This window comes from Chiloscyllium punctatum, chromosome 45 (assembly GCF_047496795.1).
Source record: "Chiloscyllium punctatum isolate Juve2018m chromosome 45, sChiPun1.3, whole genome shotgun sequence".
Lineage (NCBI taxonomy): Eukaryota > Metazoa > Chordata > Chondrichthyes > Orectolobiformes > Hemiscylliidae > Chiloscyllium > Chiloscyllium punctatum.
Window position 1 is genome coordinate 49,832,111 of NC_092783.1, and position 21,906 is coordinate 49,854,016.

At 39.5% G+C, this 21,906-nt stretch overlaps 1 protein-coding gene across 1 annotated transcript; it reads right to left on the reverse strand.

The window, feature by feature from the left end:
- Positions 1 to 114: 114 nt before the first annotated feature.
- Positions 115 to 21,600, reverse strand: taf8 (TAF8 RNA polymerase II, TATA box binding protein (TBP)-associated factor). Its single transcript, XM_072563718.1, has 9 exons — positions 21,482 to 21,600; positions 18,783 to 18,880; positions 14,618 to 14,777; positions 12,950 to 13,048; positions 11,702 to 11,764; positions 9,217 to 9,341; positions 7,555 to 7,702; positions 5,308 to 5,450; positions 115 to 952 (listed from the first exon to the last, which is right to left on the reverse strand). Exons 2-9 carry the CDS (start codon positions 18,858 to 18,860, stop codon positions 812 to 814), a joined length of 957 nt encoding a protein of 318 aa, XP_072419819.1. The 5' UTR covers positions 18,861 to 18,880; positions 21,482 to 21,600; the 3' UTR covers positions 115 to 811.
- Between the last annotated feature and the right edge of the window lie 306 nt (positions 21,601 to 21,906).

Consider the following 21,906-nt stretch of genomic DNA (forward strand, 5'->3'; position numbering starts at 1 on the left):
TAGTTAAAGCCATGGTTCAATCTCTACTCCATTGGCTGCATTTGCCACTGTGAGCAAATGCATTTTTGCATTGATGAAATTTATCAGTTAAGGTAAATAAACATCAGCCTGTAGTCCAAAGCACTTTGTTAAATAGTTCAACAAGATTTATTTTTTTAAACCAGAAGAAATATTTATATACATTAAACTGTATAACTGCTGCTCACAACATGTTTGTGGGACAGCTGTAATGCTTAAATATTCTGTAACCAGCTGCAATGGCAAATAGTGTGAAAAATATTGTAATGAAAAGGGCCAAGCCATACAACGTGAGATGTGAAGTGTTATAAAAACCCTTCCTCTGGTTGAACTTGCAAATAATCTACAATGAACAGGAAAATCAACAATAAATAACTGCCACTGCAAACGGTCACGTTGAAGAAATAGTCATTTGTTACCACACTTGAATGTGTGCCTTCATCCATGTTATGTGACCAAAGATCTTAAGATGTTCATAAGCTGCACTGAAATGAAGTTAAAATAGTTTTTAAAACTAGCAACAGAAGTGTGTTTGCTCCACCAGAACAGAAATGCAACAGATTCTGGCTTCAGGTACTGGTTATCCAGATGTCACAGTTACCAAATTGGACTGGTTATGGTAAGATATCTTCCAGGATTAAAAACCATGACTCCATTAGATCTGAGATTCCTTTTTCATATTTTACAATGATGAAGACAGTTTTCAAAATCAACATTTTTCTTCAGTTCAAATAGCTGTGTTATTACAATGCATAGCATTCACTCAAATCATTCCTGCATTGTTTCCAGAATATCATTTCTTCCTACGGATCTTGGGCTTTTTGACTGGTCTTAGATATGGATTGTCAATCATCGGCTCTTCACTATTCTTACTGTTAGATAACCCTGAGCTTTGTTGCAATATGGTATTTTCCTTTTCAGCAGACATTTCATCCTAGTTAAAAAAAAGTGCTTTGTTAATAACATTTAACATGGCCAACATTGCAAAAAAAAAGACTCATCAGTTTGCATTTAGAATTCAGTCAGCATTGAGGAATATTTCCACTTCTCTGTCCTTTAATAGTAAAGGTTTTGAACATACTTTAAATTAACAAAAGACAATAAAACTACCTGGGAAATAATACAATGCAATAGCCTTATTATAGAGTGGAGAACTATCACTCAAGGAGATAAGCAAACATCAATCAAGCCTTCAACTTGGTATTTCATTATTATTCAAATTTGTCCATGATCAAATACTAACAAAGGACTATTAACATACATTTAAAAAGTCAATATTTAAAATTTACTCATGAAAGATTATCCACAGAGGCAATACTGCTTTCACCTGTGATAAAGAGACAGGTCAAAGGCAGAATGCTCGTCCAATAACAGTGGTTGTATTGAAGCCCAAACAACTTAACCAGAAAACGGTTAACAGAATGGGGCCTCATCAAATTTTGGGCTGGGATCTTTTGAAAGAAACAGCAAAATACTTTGCCATAAAAAACAGGACTAACTCTAACTGATCCTAGATCTGCTGCATTTGCCATTACTGATGCTTCAACTAGCCTCTGCCTCAACTAGCATTGTGATAATGTAATTTGACTCTAATATCAATAATATCTGTCAATAATATTTTATAGAGTTAAGAGTGACACAGCACAGAACAAGACCATTCAGTCCAACTTGCCCACATCAACAGATATCTTAAACCGATTTTGTCCCAAGGAGTCTGCAATTGGCCCATATCCCTCTAAACCTTTCCCATTCATGTACCTATCCAGATGCCTTTCAATTGTTATAATTGTCCCCACCTCCTCCAACTCTTCTCTCAGTTATTTCCATATATGCACCACCCTGTGTGGAAAAAGTTGCCCTTCAGGTCTCTTAAATATTTTCCCCCTCAACTTAAACATATGCCCTCTAGTTTTGGACTTCCTTATCTTGGGGGGAAAAAAAACTATGGTTATTCACACGATCCATGCCCCTCATGATTTTATAAGCCTCCAGAAGGTCACCTCTCAGCCTCTGATGCTCCAGGAAAAAATGCCCCAGCCTATTCAGCATATCGTGGGCGGCACAGTGGTTAGCACTGCTGCCTCACAGCGCCAGAGACCCGGGTTCAATTCCCACCTCAAGTGACTGACTGTATGCAGGTTAGGTGAATTGGCCATGGTAAACTGCCTGTAGTGTTAGGACGAAGGGTAAATATAGGGGAATGGGTCTGGGTGGATTGCGCTTCAGCGGGTCGGTGTGGACTTGTTGGGCCAAAGGGCCTGTTTCCACACTAAGTAATCTAATCTATCCCTTGAGCTTCAACCCTCCAATCTCAGCAACATCCTTGTTAAAGTTAAAAATTCAGAAAAGATTTACAACATCTTTCTCATATTAGGGAGGCCAGAATCATACACAGTATTCTAAAAGTAGCCACACCAATGTCCTGTAATGATGTGCCAACTCCTATACTCAATGCACTGACCAATGAAGGCAAGCATTCCAAACATCTTCAAAACGGTCTACCTGAGACTCCACTTTCAAACAACTATGGACCTGAACCACTGGGTTTCTTTGTTCAGTAACACTCGCCAGGGCCCTACCATTAACTGTATAAGTCCTGCGCTGGTTTGACTTTCCAAAATGGAATACCTCATTTATCTAAATTAATCTCATTGACCAATCCTCAGTCTATTGACCCATCTGATCAATGTCCCACTGCACTCGGACATAACCTTCTTCGCTGCCCGCTACACCACCAATTTTGGTATCATCTGCAAGCTTACTAACCATATCTCCTGGATTCACATCCAAATAATTTACATCAATGACAAAAAAACAGTGGACTCAGCACAGATCCTTGTCGCCACCTGTGGTCACCACTGACTTCAGGCTCAACGATCCATAGTTTCCTGAGTTTTCCCTACCATCTTAAATATTGCACATTAGCCACCATCCAGCCTCCCTTCCCCTCAACTGCAGCTGTTGTTTACAGGTATACAAATACCTCAGCAACAGGCCCAACAATCACTTCCCCATTTTGCCACAAAGTTCTGGGATACACCTGAGCAGATCCTAGGGATTTATTTTATGCATTTTAAACCCTCCAGCATCTCTTCTGTTAGGTGGACAATTTTCAAGACATCAGTACTTATTTTCCCGACTTTCCTAACTTCCATGTACTTCCCCACAGTATATAGTGATGTGAAGTATTCAGGTTTAATATTCTTACATTATAAGACCACAAGAAATATGAATAAGGACTCTATCCCCAAAGGACTCTGTGGCAAGGAGTTTCAAAGACTGTCAACTCTTTTAAAAAAAAATCCTCCTCATTGTAGTCTTAAATTGGCACCCCTTTATTCTATGACTATGCCCTTTGGTGCAAGACCCTCCCATGAGGGCAAGTAACTTCTCAGCAGTTACACTGCCAAGCCCTTTAAGAGTCCTGTGTTTCAATGAGATTATACTCACTAGAGTTCAGAAGAATGAGAGGTAGAGTCCCAACCTGCTTAGCTTTTGGTCCTAAGACCATCCCTCCCATACCAGGGATCATCCTAGTGAACGCTCTCTGAACTGCATTGAATGAAATGGTATCTTTCCTTAAGTAAGGGTAACAAATGGCACTCAGTACTCCACACGTGGTGTCATCAGCATCTTGTACAGCTATAGTAAGACTTCCCTACTCTAATTCTCAAACTACCTTTAAATAAGATTAGAATGGTGCTGGAAAAGCACAGCAGGTCAGGCAGCATCTGAGGAGCAGGAAAATCCGACATTTCGGGCAAAAGCCCTTCATCAGCCTTTCCTGCTCCTCGGATGCTGCCTGACCTGTTGTGCTTTTCCAGCACTACCCTAATTAGATTAGATTAGATTAGATTCCCTATAGCATGGAAACAGGCCCTTCAGCCCAACAAGTCCACACCAACCCTCCGAAGAATAACCTACACAGACCCATTCACCTACCATATATTTACCCTGACCAATGCACCCAAGACTATGGGCAATTTAGCATAATCTGCACATCTTTGGATTATGGGAGGAAACCCACGCAGACCCGGGGAGAATGTGCAAACTCCACACAGGCAGTCGCCCGAGGCAGGAATCAAACCCAGGTCCCTGGTGACGTGAGGCAGCAGTGCCTCGTCTCCAGTATCTGCAGTACCCAATTCCTCTCTTTAAATAAGGTCAACATTCCATTAACCTTCATGATTAGCTGTTAGATTTCTGTGTTTTATGCACAAGTACCCCCCAAGTCCCTTTATATTGCAGCTTTCCTCATTTTTTCACCATTTAAAAGATATTGTTCATTTGCTCTTCCTTCCACAATGAACTTTGCATTTTTCCACATTATATTTGATTTGCCATTTTCTAAATTTGATTACGTTCATTGCCCAAGTGTGCTCTTCACAATTTTGGTATACACCGGTGTGTGTTTAAATCACATTTTATCGGAAAGATGTTGTGAAACTTGAAAGGGTTCAGAGAAGATATACAAGGATGTTGCCAGGGTTGGAGGATTTGAGCTATAGGGAGAGGCTGAACAGGCTGGGGCTGTTTTCCCTGGAGTGTCAGAGGCTGAGGGGTAACCTAATAGAAGTTTACAAAATTATGGGGGGCGTGGATAGGGTAAATAGGCATAGTCTTTTCCCTGGGGTCAGGGAATCCAGAACTAGAGGGCATAGGTTTAGGGTGAGAGGGGAAAGATATAAAAGAGACCTAAGGGACAACTTTTTCACGCAGACGGTGGTACGAGTGTGGAATGAGCTGCCAGAAGAAGTGGTGGAGGCTGGTACAATTGTAACATTTAAGAGGCATTTGGATGGGTACATGAATAGGAAGGGTTTGGAGGGATAAGGGCCGGGTGCTGGCAGGTGGGACTAGATTGGGTTGGGATATCTGGTCGGCATGGACGGGTTGGACCGAAGGGTCTGTTTCCATGTTGTACATCTCTATGACTGCCTACTTGAATTTATTTAGCACATTCATTCCCATAGCACTTTGACTGTTAGCACACAAACATTTATAATAAGCCACATTAGGAGAGACCACAAACAATGGTTAAAAGTTTGTCTCAGTAGATAGCCCTTAAAGAAAAGCTGAAAAGTATCTATTGAGGTTGCTCAAAGATACACAGCTAAACTATTCTGTGCAATTAAGTATCCGACAAATGGCAAAAAAGTTCTAAATCCAAGGCTATTTCACCCACAAGGTGGAACGTCTTGACAGCAAGTTGTAAAACCTTTTGCATAAGTAAATAATCTACATTGTCAACATTGTGAAAAAAAACTGTAAAGCATACTTAAAACATACCGAGTTCATATTTAGTGTAAGGTTCTCTGTATCAGTCTGATCATCCTGTTCTGAGGAATCCGTCTCCTCCATCTGCTGCAACTCAAGCTCAGATGGTAGCAAGGCGTTTAGGTAAGGAATTGTGGTCGTTCGCGCAGCAATCACTTTAAAAGAGTGAAAAAGAATATTTAAATAAAAACAATTTCAGAGATTATGCATCTGATTTTTAGTTATTTATAAATCGGACAATGAACAATTATACTTTATAAAATATTGGTACAGAGAGATTTTACACTGCCAGTTGCAAACTACAAGTTTTTTATCAATTTTTTTTTAAATGTAACAGACATTTACAATCACAGTCAGAAAGAGAGCACTTGGCCCATTCTGTTATTTAAGTAGTGGACACAATAACAGGGAACTAAAAGACAGTTAGCTTAATATCTGGTATTGGGAAAATATTAAAGGTATTATTATAAACAATGGAAAAGCAGAGCACTTAGAAATACATAATATGATCAAGCAGGGTCAGCATAGGTTCTTGAAAGGGAAATCATGCCTGACAAATTTATGAGAATTCATTGAGTAATAAACAAGATAGATTGAGGCATAGAGACATACAGCATGGAAATAGACCCTTCGATTTGCATGAAAAAGTTGCCCTTAGGTCCCTTTTAAATCTTTCCCCTTTCAACCTAAACCTATGCCCTCTAGTTCTGGACTTCCCCACCCCAGGTAAAAGACCTCATCTATTTACCCTATCCATAAAGGGTAAGCAGGAATGAAATACGCTTGGATTTTTAGAAGGGATTTGGTAAGTAGTCTAATGTGTGGTACTCTAATAAGCTAAGAGCCCATAGTGTTAGAAATAGTATATTAGCATGGACTGGCTAAATGATAGGATGGGGTAATGGGATGTTTTCAGGTTGGCAACCTGTAACAAATGGAAGGACCTCACTTATTTACAACATATATTAATGATTTGTATAAGATATTGAACGTAATATAGTCAACGTTGCAGACAACTCAAAAATAGGTAGGAAGGCAAGTGGTGAGGATGAAACAAAGTCTGCAGAGGAATATAGACAGGCTTCACTAATGGGCAAAATCTTGGTAGATAGATTAATGTCAGCAAATATGATGCATTTTGGCAGTAAGAATATTGAAGCTGAATATTTCTTAAATGAAGAACGAACTGCAGAAAAATATAGCAGAGAGGGGTTTGGGAGTCCTTGTGCATAAATCATCAAAAGCTCAGAAACAATTTTACCAAGTAATGTAAAGGCATATGCTGATTTTTTATTTTGAAGGAAATGCGGTATAAAAACAGGGAGGCATTGCTAAAACTACACAAGGTGCTATTAAGTCCATAGCTGGAATACTGTCAACAGTTTAGATCCCTTATTTAAGGAAATAGATAACTGTGTACAGTTCTGGTCACCACATTACAAAAGGATGTGGACGCTTTGGAGAGGGTGCAGAGAAGGTTTACAAGGATGTTGCCTGGTATGGAAGGTGCTAGCTATGAAGAGGTTGAGTAGATTCAGTTTATTTTCACTAGAAAAAAGGAGATTGGGGGGGACTTGATTGAGGTTTACAAAATCATGAAGGGTATACACAGGGTGGATAGAGACAAGCATTTTCCCAGGGTGAAGGATTTAATAACGAGAGGTCATGCTTTCAAGGTGAGAGGTGGAAAATTTAAAGGGGATACACGCAGCAAGTACTTCACACAGAGGGTGGTGGGCGTTTGGAACACGTTGCCAGCAGAGGCGGTAGAGGCAGGCACGGTAGATTCATTTAAGATGCGTCTGGACACAGGCATGAGTAGGTGGGGAGCAGAGGGATACAAGTGCTTAAGAATTGACCGACAAGTTTAAACAGTACATTTGGATTGGCTCAGGCTTAAAGGGCCGAAGTGCCTGTTCCTGGGCTGTAAATTTTCTTTGTTCTTTATAACTGGCATTGGAGGCAGTCCAGAGAAGGTTCATTAGGCTGATCCAAGGTATGGTGGGACTGCCATATGAGGAGAGGTTGGTAGGCTGGACTTGTATTCATTAGTGTTTAGGAGAATGAAAGATAACATTATTTAAACTTGCAAGATTCTTTGGGGACTTGGAAGTATAGATGTGGAGAGGTTATTTCCCTTTGTGGGAGAGTCTCAGACCATGCAGCACCCTTTTCTCCATACACCAATGCTCTTTTCCACAGACACATACCTTCTTCTACCAAAGTAATTTTGTTCAAAAGTAAAAACTACAAGCTTACATGGGAATGTTGAGACATCATCTTTAAACAGACTCTCAGTCTCTCCTGTCTTGGCCATAAACCTGGTCAAAGCTCGTTCCACATCTCTTCTCTGGGATGCAGCTTTCTCCCTCAGCACTTGGTAATCAGAAACTGGCTCTCTGATTGTCTAACAACAGAGGAAAATGTACTTAAGTATACACATTTTATTATCTTCTCCCTGCCAATGTTCTGAACAATATCATATCTGAGCTCGATTTAGTTGCCTGGAATTCTTTTAATCTATACAACTATCTGACCTTATCAAATATCTGAAAAAAATTGCTCAAAAAAAAAATCACACTTGCTTAAAACAAATACACTTTAAAATTGATAAACAGATTTGTCCTAATGGTGCTAATCTGCAATTTCTCAAAACTCAAATGGGGTCAAACTGATTTGTTAATCAAAACAATTTAAAACACCAATCTATGTTCTGATAATAGGTCATCAACCTGAAGCAATGGGCAAGTGTGGAGTTTCATTCCTTCAGGTATTGTTTGAGCTCTTAGGTGGAAAAAGTTTAAATGATTTTCAAGAAAAATAGAGTCAGCGAGCATGGAAATAGAGCCTTCAGTCCAACGAGTCCATGGTGACCATAATCCCAAACTAAACTCATTCCACCTGCCTGCTCTTGGTCCATATCCCTCAAAATATTTCTTATTAATGTACTTATCTGTTGTAACTCCACCTGTGCCCACCACTGGAAGATCATTCCACACACAAACCGCTGTGTTAAAAAATTGCCGCAATTAAATTTTCTTTTAAAATTTTTCTCCTCTCACCTTAAAAATATGCTCCAAATCTTGAAATCCCTCCCCTTGAGAAACACACCTGCAATTCACCTTATCAATATCACTCATGATTTTATAAACTTTTAAGGTCACTTCACAACCTCCTACGCTCTCGTGAAAAAAGTCCTAGTATACTCAGCCTCTCCTTATAATTCTCATCCTCCATTCCAGGCAACATTCGGATAAATCTCTTTTGAATTTTCTTCAGCTTAATAATATCCTTGCCAAATCCCAGCTTTCTTTCCCTTTCTTTGGATTTACCCACCTAATTCACAATTCCTTCTAAGTCTTTGCACTGTTGTTTGTCAATCCTTCAACCTGACCACCTAAGGAGTTACATGGTTGCTTGCCTTGCTCACGCAGGTCTTGCTGCATTATTACCTGCTCAGACGTTTGCCATGCAATATGTGAAAGAAGCTGCCCTGCTACTACAAAATCTAGTTCAGTCAGTTGTTTTTTGGAGATGTAGCTAACTCTAATCGGAGTTTTCTTTTCCGGATTTTTAAATTTCAAATATGCAGAATACTCTCAATTTTGCTTTAACAACTTCACAAAACTCTGCTCTCATTACATTCACAGTTAATTATTTCAGACAAAATTTAAAATGCCCACTTTTTAATTCACTTTATTGCTGCACTCTCAATGCTTCCTCTCCAAACTAGGGCTTCTTCTGCAAAGTGAGTCTTGCATTAACACAGTGGCACACACACAAGCCTTTAACATCCACATACCAAGCCATAAGTTTCAGAATTTCAAATCAACCCCCAAATTTGTGATTGGTTATGTTGCTTGCTAAATTCTTAAAGATGGGAGGCAGGACACAATGCCAAACATATAGCTTTGCACTTACAGGTGTCTTTATATAGGTGTGAGGATCAGGGAACTCTGGAAAATGTCCTGGGATGTACGAAGGGTGCGTTCTCTTCTGTCCTGTAGAAAGTGCTCTGGGGGGTGCCGGAGTATTAGTAACAGGAGCTTAAAGGGGGAAAAAAATTATAAATTGATCACTACCTCAGCAGGGTATACAATTACAACTGGCTTTAGTATTCTTGAAATTCTGTTCTGTCCCACCAGCTTCAAAAAGCACGTTTGGTATTTTAACAGATTTCACACTGGAAAGTAATAATACAAACAAATAAGATCCAGGCCAGTAACAGAGTATATATGTACAGACATTGGTTGAGGAGTGGGTCAGGTTAAACGTCAAATATTCCACTTGTGATCACAAACACACAAATGAAGATTGATCACCCAACTGATTCACTAGAGGGGTGTTATTAGACATGATAACACAATCAATGTTTAGGAAAGATGGGCAAAGAACATCAGCGCAGAAAGTTGCAAGTGAAAAGTTGCATGGTTGATGGCTGCCCTTAGCTGGTAATGTAATTAGATTCCTTTTGCCAAGAAGTTTATCAGTGGGAAACAAATCAAGCTGGGTGTGGTTTTCTTTTCTGCATTTTACTTAAAAGCTGTGAATGGCATCAATGCCTGCAGAAATGTTCTGTAACAATAGCCAATCTAATGCATACACGCTAAGTAAACATCAGTCCACCTCCAGATGCAGAGCAGTTTAACAAGTTCTTATAGCCAAATTAGTAAGGGCTGATGGAGACATGAAGCTTCTCATTTGTCAAAGCCTATCCATATTGACAATACTAAAAGCAAAATTAAGAAACTAACGTAAAATTAGCTAACTTAATAAATATTTACATCAGCATTGATACATTTTAATTACACATTTCCAGGAAAATGCATTTTCAAATTTATACCTTTTGTACAATACTCTTAGTCCCTCAAATTGATTTCTTCACAAATGCCAGACTTTTAAATTATTTATTCTTTCATAGGGCACTGGCCTTACTGGCTAAGTCAGCATTTATTCTTCTTTCCTAACCATGCTTCAGAAGCCATGATGTGGAGGAGCCGGTGTTAGACTGGGGTGGACAAAGTTAAAAAATCACAACACCAGGATATAGCCCAACAGGTTTACAGTATTTGGAAGCACTAGCTTTCACAGCGCTGCACTTTCAGAGCACTGCTCCTTCATCAGGTAGCTGAAGGAGCAGCACTCTGAAAGCTAGTGCTTCTAAATAAACCTGTTGGACAATAACCTGGTGTGCGATTTTTAACTTTATCCTTGAGAAGGTGAGCCATCTTCTTGAACCACTGCAGTCCTGTGATGTAAGAACACCCACAGTGCCATTTGGAAGACAGTTCCAGGATTTTGACCCAGAGACATCATCATGATTCGGAAATAGGTCAGCAATTACAGCGGCTTGGAGGGGAACTGGCATGTGGCAATATTCCCATACACTCTTTGCCCTAGTAAAGGTCATGGGTTTGTAAGGTGATGTCGATGGTATCTTGGCAAATTACTTGCAGCTGACAGTACTACAATTATCTTTAAATGCTTTCTGGAAGTATAATCAAAGATTATCAAGAAAAGTTATAACAGGAATGCTGAGTACACCAGGAAAGTGGATAAAACGCAACTTAAGTTGCACTGTAGAATTGTAATACTCATCATGGGTTTAATGTGAGATTGGCAGATAAACTAACATCAGCAGAGTCAATAGTGAAAGATTGATATCCACTGTCATTTTGACACAGGTTGCAAATTTTTAAAGATTAGATTAGATTACTTACAGTGTGGAAACAGGCCCTTCGGCCCAACAAGTCCACACCGACCGCCGAAGCACAACCCACCCATTCCCCAACATTTACCCCTTTACCTAACACTATGGGCAATTTAGCATGACCAATTCACCTAACCTGCACATCTTTGGACTGATCTTTTGCTTACAGAAGATCTTTTGCTTGCAGAAGATACTGCAAATACGCACCAGGCATATAATTAGTAGTAGGAAATAAACCTAAAGGTTGGAGAAGACCAGAAGACACCACAATTATCAGGCTGAATAAATCATTGATACTTTTGATTCTAAGATGATCAAGAAAGGAGTGAAGCCACATAAAAAAGCAAAATAAAATACAACCTAGTTTAAGACTTTTGGGAGAGCATGTATACAACAACGAGATAAAATGAAATGGTTATAAGTAATGAAAAATTCAAAATAACAAAACAAAAAAAAACTTATTTCTTTTGGCCCCTGCAGTCAGCATGCAATTTCTAATGTAAGTTCAATTCTCAATTTTACTTGAAGGATTGAGAGTTCCTGGGGTCAAATCTATTCAGTGACAAACTCAGAATTCCTAATGTGATGCTATGGATCTCTTTCTCCGCTGAACAACAGCTTTTTTTTTACACAATCCCTTCCCTAGTGTTGAAAGGTAATACTCTACAACTCACATTTGGGTGCAAACATACTTACGAGCTGTAATAACCATTCTCTGTGATCGCTTGGCATAAGCCTGAATATTATCCACATTAAAACCTGAAGAATAAGAGTATAAAAATCAAAACGAAGGACAGCTGGCCATACACTCAGCAATTCTTCAGTAACTCAAATCAGCAGGTACAAAACTGCAATTCAACACCATTTATCAATTTTGCTGAAAGACCACAAGATTCAGTAGCACAGAAAGTGAAACAGTCAAGCTATCACAGCAGTGATGCAGTACGGAATTGAGTTACTGCAATTTTCTAGAAAGAAGAGTACAAATCTCATTTTGAATCTAGTCAAAAAAAAAACTGACCAAACTGGCTGACCAAAACTACAATTGCAATCTAGGACCAAATGGCAAAAACAGTTTTAAAAAATTGCCTTGGAATGTTGGTGACATGGGAAAGAAAGTTTTTAAAATCACCTATCCCTCAGTGCATCATGAATTACTCACATCTGTGCAGGTCAAACCAAGTATAGATTCCCTGGTGCATGCCTGTGAGCCAGTTCGGTTTTTGTAATTCAGCACATTTGCTAATTCGGCACATTTTCTGGGGATTGGGCATAAATGAACAGATATATTGAATTCAATTTCACAACTGTTCTTACAGAATTTGAAATAATTTCTTTTTGATTTCTAATCCCGTTCCGTGGCCAAGAGGCTATAATAGATCTGGTTCTAGTTTACGTACTAGCCTTGAATACATTTGGACCAGTTTTAAAATGTCTTAGGTAAGCAGTTAAAGATTAGGGCAGAAAACTATTATTTGTTCATTTGTCTCATGTTCTGTTGCATGTAGAATTTTGTCAGACAACAAAAAGCCATCCATTGACTGTGAAGAGTTGTGCAACATCCTGAAGAGAAAGTAGCTTGCTACATAAATGCAGCTATTAAAAAGAGTAGAAATATTACTAATGGTTCACTAAACCAAAACCAGTCAGCACAATGATCATAAAATCATACGAGTGGAAAGTTTCATTTTAGCTACGTAATTTTTAAAAAGTATGATTATCAAATCGATAATTATGCAATGCCGATGTATATTCACCGCAACAAGCACATTTATCTTGCAAAACATTTAAACGACTGGTACCAATTTATTTTTGAAATAAAACCCTGCAAATTAGTTACTTCTCACTGCTGTAACTTTGGGCTCTTGTGGTTTAAGAAATTGCACAAAATATTCGGTAAATTTAACAAACTAGGTCAACACTTGAGCACAACATAGAACATACCCATTTCTGCCAAAGTAACCACAATATCTGACAAGGTTGGTTGAGTTCGTGCTGAATGTTCACAATATACTTTAGCACTTCGACCAATTTCAGATAGATCTAGAGGAGAAAAGAAGTTTCTACTTAAATAAAGCGGTGTTTGAGGAGCAAAATACATTGCACATACTTCTCTATTCCTCTATTATGCAATGCTTACTTAATAAAAATGTCCAATAAAACTGTTAAAATACAAACTAAATTAATTCGCTATTATTCAGGTGAATGATAATACTCTCTTTACAATTTCGTCAATTTAACAATATGAACACTGTTTTTGCAGTGGTTTTGCCATATTTCAGAGAAAAAAGGCAGAGACCTCTCAAGATACTCTGCAGGTCAGACAAATCTGTTCAGAAAAATCAGGAAAAGCCAGCATCTCAATTATGAAACTTTACTCCAAACTCAAGTGATTCAGATTAAGATTCAGACAATGCCCGAATCAGTGTGTCTTGGACAAAATAGGATTTAATATCAAAAAGATTCATGCTGCTGTGAAGACTCTATTCACCTGAATCCTAGTAGTGACTGGTCACACGGTTAGCCTGTGTGACCTATGGCTCGGGGTGGGGGGGGGGAAGAGGAGATGGATTGTATCGATTGAATTACGTGAACACAATCATCAAAATTGGTTTGTTTTCACCATACTACAGAGTTATACGGTCCAGTAATTACAGAGTCAGCTTTGTCTCAAAACAAACTCGGTCCACCATGGAGGACACTGCAGGTGTACATGAGACAAAGACAAAAATATCTGATTCTGTTCATAAGATAACACTGCTGCGACATACCCAGGTTAGGTTATTATAAAAGTAAATACGACAGTTTAAGTCATACCCAACAAACATATGACACTAAGGCTGCTTACAGGTGTGACTGAAGATACTTAAAGCAATGCTGAATTTGTACAAATCGACTACAAAGTAAAATTGAATCATAGAATAAATAGAGCACGATTTGTTGGGTGGGGGTGGTCAGAGACAGGGAACAGCACATGGGCAACTAATAGGACAATGGAATCAAAACATTTAGAAAATAATTCTCAAGCCAAATTTTTACACCAATTGAGAACATTAATGCAAAATGTTAGTTTTTTTTTATATAAAATGTGAAAGAGAGATCTTTGAAAGTTCAACAATACATGGCACCCCACAGGAGAAGGTAGATTTTCTGCTACAACTTTCACCAAGTTGGCAAGAAAATCCTAAGAAACTTATAACAAAATTACAGCTTAAACATTGTGGTTTGTGACATGCTTGAGTTTCTAGTCTGGATTCTCACAGCTGGGGGTAAAAGAAAAATCAAAGGTTCTTAATTTGAAAACAAATCCTCAGTGATTCTGTTAAGAGGATCCAAGACAAAAAGTAAAGTATGAAACAAGATAATTTTCCTCCTTAATAGTAGTTTATTAACAAGATGCAGTCTTAAGATCTCTGCCTCCTAACTGCCACTCCAATGTCCCAGCTGACTCTGAGAGATTCCAGTCCTTTGTTAATCAAAGTCCATCTTTAACAACTAAATCAACAAACCATTAAAAAATTCTGGACTATAAAATAACCTTTGCACTAATGGAACTATCTATCACTTTAAAAACTGAACAATACTAAACAAAGCCAACTATTTTCTACTCACAGCTCTGCAGCATTTCAGTCAGTGTTTCAACAGCTGCCTTTTCTGCTGCGTCAAAACCTGCTTCAGTTAGTAGGGAACTAACCACCACCTGCAGTGTCCGCCTTCGTGCCAGATAATAGTTATCTGAGGGGGACATTGATGCTTTGGAACTCGATGATTTCTAGCAAATAAAACCCATAGAACTGAGTAGACAATACATACGAATATGCCACACACTGTTCAATAAGTACATTCAGGCATTGCAATGTATTGAGGGAGAAGTTATGTGAACACTTTGTTCCAAGAATTAGTCAGACTCCTTAGATTTGATCAGTAGTAGGGCGCAGGAGAAGGTGACAATAAGTGAGGCAGATAGTGGGACCCAGACGTGGATATAGACGAGATTTACTCTTTGCAATTGTTCAACTGCTTCTGAGCTTCTTCCAATTTGTTTGCATGAGAGTAGGAGCTGCAGGGTGGATAAATGAACTGACCAAGTCACCATGGTAAAGCAAGTCATTCACACAGGGGAAAATAGGGATGCAATGATATGTGAGGACACTACAGTCAAAAGGATAGGCAAAGCTCACTGTATCTAAGAACAGAGTCCAGGCAGCTACAGTGCTTGCCCAAGGTTTAGGTCATCTGCTCTGGGTTGCAGAAGAACTATAGTAGGAGGGGAGGATCTAGATGTCATGTTACAAGCCGGTACCAATAATATCAAAAGAGCTAAGAAAGAGGCTCTGCTTAGGGTGTGTGAATAGCTGGAGGCCAAATAAGAAAAGCTGACTCTCAGACGGTAATAATTCTTGGATTGTTGCCTGAGCCTCAAGCAAATTGGCGTAAAGCAAATAAGTTTCAAGAAATAAGTACATGACTCAAAGATAGGTGTGGGAGAAGTGGGTTTCATTAATGGGGTATGGAAACGGTACTGCTGAAAGTGAAAACTGTACCCATGGGACAGCCTACACTTGAACCATAGTTCTGGAAAATCAAATACCCGGGCAGTGGACAGAGCTTTAAACTAAACAGAGAGCAGAAGGAATCAAGTGAGAAAACATATGGTAAAGACAACCAAGAAATAAAGCAGAACAGCAATTTGGGTATTGATTACCAGAATCTAACAGGAAGGAACAAAATACATAAAGGTAAAAGTGTCCCAATTGACAAGGCAAAACATGCATGCAGCATTTGTAACAATCGGGTGACTGTTTAGAACAGATATGGATAAATACATATGACCTAATTGGCAGTATAAAGATTGAAAGCTGAGCAAGGCTGGGACCTGAACACTGGCAGTGTTGAAGGGTATATCAGAATGACAGGATGCTAAGAAAAGATGGCAAAGTGGTTCTATTGATCAAGGATAGCAGTAGTTATGTACTGAAAGATGACTTTATCTTGAAAGAACTGGATGGTCTGCAGCCTGGGATCTAAAAAGATGAAATTCCTTCAATTCTGGAAGGTCCCAGCCAAACTGAAAATGGCAAAGCCTTTTTTTCAAAGAGACAGAGGAAGAAAGCAAGAAACTATAGGCCAGTTAAGCCAAACATCTATCATCAAAGATGTGATTTGGAGGTGCCGGTGATGGACTGGTGTGTACAAAGTTAAAAATCACACAACACCAGGTTATAGCCCAACAGGTTTATTTGGAAGGACTGGCTTTCAGACCGCTGCTCTTTCATCACCATAAACTTTTACTATAAATTCTGTGCCTTACAATCCACAACCACCCGATGAAGGAGCAGCACTTCGAAAGCTAGTGCTTCCAAATAAACTTGTTGGACTATAACCTGGTGTTGTGCGAATTTTAACATCATCGAAGATGTGCTAGAGTCCATTACGAGGGTTATGCAAGATACTCAGAATATCACTACGTCATCAAACAGCAATCATGGCTTTGTGAAAGAGAAATTGTGTTTTAGCTAATGTACAAAAGCTTTTTGGAAAAGTAATCAGTGGATATAACTGGTATACTTGGACTTCCACAAGGCATTTGATGAGGCACCACATCAAAAGCTGGTCACAAGATTACAGCTGGTTTGGGGGATAACATATCAGCTTGGATAAAAAAATTGAATTCACCTGCACCTCCACACACATCATTTACTGCATCCGCTGCACCCGAGGTGGCCTCCTCTATATTGGGGAGACAGGCCGCCTACTTGCGGAACATTTCAGAGAACACCTCTGGGACACCCGGACCAACCAACCCAACCATCCTGTGGCTCAACACTTCAACTCCCCCTCCCACTCCACCAAGGACATGCAGCTCCTTGGACTCCTCCATCGCCAGACCATAGCAACACGACGGCTGGAGGAAGAGCGCCTCATCTTCTGCGTAGGAACCCTCCAACTACAAGGGATGAACTTCGATTTCTCCAGTTTCCTCATTTCCCCTCCCCCCACCTTGTCTCAGTCCCAACCCTCAAACTCAGCACCACCTTCCTAACCTGCAATCTTCTTCCTGACCTCTCCACCCCCACCCCCATTCCGGCCTATCACCCTCACCTTGACCTCCTTCCACCTATCGCATTTCCAACGCCCCTCCCCCCTACCTTTTATCTTAGCCTGCTTGGCACACTTTCCTCATTCCTGAAGGGCTCAGGCCCGAAACGTCGATTCTCCTGCTCCTTGGATGCTGCCTGACCTGCTGCGCTTTTCCAGCAACACATTTTCAGCTAAAAAATTAATTAGCTAACAGTAAACTGACAATGAGTCATTTTCTGTTTGGCAAAATGAAACTGTGTCACAGACATCAGTGCTAAATCCTCAACTACTTACAATCTATGTTCATGATTTGGATGAAAGGATTGAGTGCATTGTAATTACATTTGTGGATAACAACAAGATCGGCAGCAAAGATGATTGTCAACAAGAGCGAGAGTCTGTAAAGGGACAGAGATAGATTGAGCAAGCAAAACTTTGGCAAGAGCAATAACATGCAGAAAAAATTAATTTTCTATTTTTGCAGGAAGAATAGAAAACCATTAGCCTTTTTTAAAAGAACAGAGTGAAAATGCAAAAACGCAGACACAATGGAATCTGTGTGTCCTGGTACACGAATCAAAGGTACGGCAAGAAATTAGGAAAGCAAATGGAATAGGATTTATTCCAAGTGGAACAGCATATAAAAGCAGGGAAATGTGGGAGAGATTAAAACTAGGAGACGTAGTTTAAGTTTTCATTTTAATAAAGAGATTAGAGGAATCTGTTTCTCTCAAAGGGTGATTAGAATGTGACATTCTCTTCTTCACAGGATAAGAGAAACTGCATCAATAAATGTATTCAAGGCTGAGTCAGACAGATTATTGGTAAAAAAAAGGGGGTCAAGGGTTATGAGGGGCAGACAGGAAATTGAAGCCCAGACAACAACCAAATCAGTCATTATCCTATTGAATAGTGAGAACAAGCTTGAAGGGCCAAATGGCTTACTTCTGGTCTCAAGTACTAGTTTCCTAAATCCAGAACCCTCAAGCTAGAAGCAGGATTAAGACTTCAGTGGATAAAAATGATAAATAAAAACTCAGAGGGTAGTGTGTACTAAAATATTTAATTGCATGTAATTTAATGAATTCAAAATAAGCAACATTTAAAAAAATAAAGTGCATCCATATTGAAACATGGAACCAAATCAACAGATTTCAAAAATAACATTGCCATAATTGAATAGATTGTCATGATGTACATTAGTGAATTAATAAAAGATACAAATTATAGTTGAAAATACAAAACATTTGGTTAAGTTTCATTTACTTGGCCCACTTTGTTTCATCTTCAAGCATTGTTCCATTGCCTGTGAGGTGACTGACAGTAAAAATGCACAAACCATGTCTTCACACAGCAGCTTCAGCCAGCCACTAGGTGGAGCTGAAACCCAAGCATTTACTTAGCAATTAGGATTCATCTATAAATTATTAATTTTTGAACATATAGGTGGTTCCTGATCTACGAATGTACATCTTAAAAATGCTTGTACTTATTAGCGAGATTCCATATTAATATTAAATTTAAGGATCCAACATGTAAACATTCGCTGGTACTTACAAATGGATATTTTATATTAGTTGTGTTCTGACTTGCATGCAAGTCAATTTACAATCACATTCAGAAACAAAACACAACCTGGGGACTGCCTGTACAGAAATTGTCACAGATTCAAAGTAACTTCTGATGCCCACATTACCTGGGTAACATTTTCCACTGAGACTCTGCAGGTTGCATCAGCTGACGTATATGTGTCAGAGACAGAAGCCGAAGTCATTTTGGCAATCAAATGGTTGTCTGAAACAAAGATATTTCTTGTTAACAACCAATAAGCTGATATTTCAATCAACACCTCCTAACTTTCATTTTTACATATGCAATACATTACTTTAGACTGGCAAAGGTAGGTTTGCATCTGGTATAAGCAAGGCCTAAAGGAACCCATGAACATTATATATTGGTCCAGCTTGCAGTCTCAAGTCTTTTTTGCTCTTTGTAGCCAGTGGCAATACAGTCATAGAGATGTACAGCATGGAAACAGACCCTTCAGTCCAACCCATCCATGCCGACCAGATATCCCAACCCAGTCCAGTCCCACCTGTCAGCACCTGGCCCATATACCTCCAAATCCTTCCTATTCATATACCCATCCAAATGCCTCTTAAATGTTGCAATTGTACCAGCTTCCACCACTTCCTCTGGCAGCTCATTCCATACAAGTACCACCCACTGTGTGAAAAAATTGCCCCTTAGGTCTCTTTTATACCTTTCCCCTCTCACTTGGAATGAAAGAAACTCTTCCAAACAAGTGGATCAGTCGCGCCCACCCAAAATGAAAAACCAGCAAAAAATCAGCACACGTCTCATTGCCTTCACTCTCAATGGAGAATAGCTGCAAGACACCACATATTTCAAAAATATAAGCAAATCAAAATACCAAATGGGATTTCATACCTGCCTAGCACAAGGCTCCTTCTTCCACCTTCTCTAGCTTTCAATAAGAATTAAATACTGCAAAGGTTGCCTCTATCCATTATAAGTGCATTGAAGAAGCATATAACATTGTTATCAACTGGCAAGCGTGAAATGCACTACCGGAAATGCTGCATACAAAATAAGAATTGAATTATAGGAATACATTAAGGTGCTATTCCATATGTCGGCTCATTGTCAGCATTTAGCACTCTTCGCATTTAATAATTTGGAATAATTACTAGTTGCCCATGAGGAACAGGACAGGTGGTCAAAAAAAATTTTGTCATCTCGCTTACAACTCACAATACTTATTTTATTCTTTCATGGGAATATAAAGCCTGTTGGTAAAGTCAGCATTTGTTTCGCATCCCAAATTGCCTTTAAATTTGTTACATAGTTGTTTGGTCACTCACAGGTGAGAGATTGTTTTTCAAACCTACCTCCAGCATATTATATAGAATGGCACTTCAATACAGTGAATTAGACTGATTCTCAAAGTACGTTTAATTACTAATTACTTAATTACAGAGCCACTGCATCAACACATATTAGCTATGTCAAAATTGTTAAACACTTTGCAGCAAGTTAATGTTGTAAAATCATTTCAAAATAACACTGTTGAGACAATGAAAACATTCAGTCTCATTGAAGCCCACTACACCTGAGCACCCAACTACACACTCCATAAATCAAGTGGCTATGTCTGTGGCAAGGTAATGATCTGAGAAACCACACCCTTCTTGGATGCCATTTTGAGACAGAAATGTAAGTACAAAGTGCTAGCTGAGAGTCAAGTGCATCAGATAAACCCTTCAAATAGGTGATTTTCTTTCCAAGCGTGGGTTCAATTGCCATCACTGGTTTGAGGTTACCATGAAGGACTCTCTTTCACAACCTCTTCCCTCACCTGAGGTCTGGTGGCCCTCAGGTTAAATCACCACCAGTCCCTATGGTCTGGTAAGACTCTGGCAACACAATATTCACTTGTCCAAACAGCTCATACAACTTCCAATCACAATTAAAATTTAGAAAGATATTTTGCTATATTAGATATATCGCATCAACTGTTACATTATCTATTAAAAATGCTTTTCCATGCTCTTAACAAAATATATTATTAATCTGCCATTATCTCTTTTCCTTAAAAAAAAAGCCACAAAAAATCTAGGTGTGAACAATCAACACAGAAGAAGTGAACCCATTCATCACTTCTCAGGATGGCTTTTGTTACAGCTCAATGGAGTCCACATTGTGTGGCAACATGTTATTTTACAAACTAGTTGTGTCCTGAACTCCCAGATTGCAATGGGTAGAGGCTTCAATCTTCTTTCCATCATATGGCTGTCCAGAAATCTCTTCCACTGCTGTTTGGGGTCCAAATTTTGCAGTTTGACTGCATTATGAATATACCTTCCTGGGCCATCAAATTTTGGAATGGGGCTCAGAGGCAGGGGCACCACCCAATTGCACTGCAAACCCTCCTTTTAAATAAGCAGACAGACAGAATTTACAGCCTTTGATCACAAATCATTTCACACTTGCAATGTGACGCACCAAAACCGCTGATATATACAATTTTTAAAAGGCATTTACCTGAAACGTGCTTACTTTTAATGGCATCAAACATTTAAAAAGTAAATAATTGCGTTTGGAAGAGTTTTTAAGCAAAATGTTTTGCTGCAATCAAAAAAAGATAAGCCAACACCGACGAACATATTAAATTTAAAGTTTAAGAAGGAGATACTGAGTGCATTAAGCAGCATGTGACTTTATAAAGCTGAGGCATTTATTTCTGCTTCAGGATGAGTTGAGGCCTGTACACTCGAGAGACACCTGACCTGGACACCGGCTTAAAGTAAAGGAAGATTTAATCTTCGTGTTTTTTTTAAAAAAATACCCCATCGATGCAGATTTCACACTTACGTTCGCTTTCGGGACGGTCGGGGGCTTCTGGTCCGAATGAATTACACGCCGTTGCGATGGAGGATGAAGCTGCTCGCCGCCTCAGCTCAGCTCCTCTCAACCGCTTCCGCTTCGCCGCCCCCCCCAGCGCAGCCTCGACTGCCCCCTGCACTGGCTGAGCAGGAACTGCAGCCTCGACTGCCCCCTGCACTGGCTGAGCAGGAACTGCAGCCTCGACTGCCCCCTGCACTGGCTGAGCAGGAACTGCAGCCTCGACTGCCCCCTGCACTGGCTGAGCAGGAACTGCAGCCCAGTCCTCCCAGCGTCACACATCACTCGCACCAAGCAGTCAGAGGGATATACAACGCGGAAACGGAGCCTGGCCTTTTTTTTCGGCCAAAACGTCGATTCTTCTGCTCCTCGGATGCTGCCTGACCGGCTGTGCT

What these genes read in the sequence shown, in the direction of transcription:
- taf8 (XM_072563718.1), bottom strand. Translation starts at nt 18,860, where the DNA reads ATGACTTCGGCTTCTGTCTCTGACACATATACGTCAGCTGATGCAACC. An exon ending in GAGAATGGTTATTACAGCTC is followed by an intron (nt 9,342 to 11,701) that starts GTAAGTATGTTT and finishes TCCCCCTTTAAG; the next exon opens with CTCCTGTTACTAATACTCCG. An exon ending in TTACACTAAATATGAACTCG is followed by an intron (nt 953 to 5,307) that starts GTATGTTTTAAG and finishes TTTTTTAACTAG; the next exon opens with GATGAAATGTCTGCTGAAAA.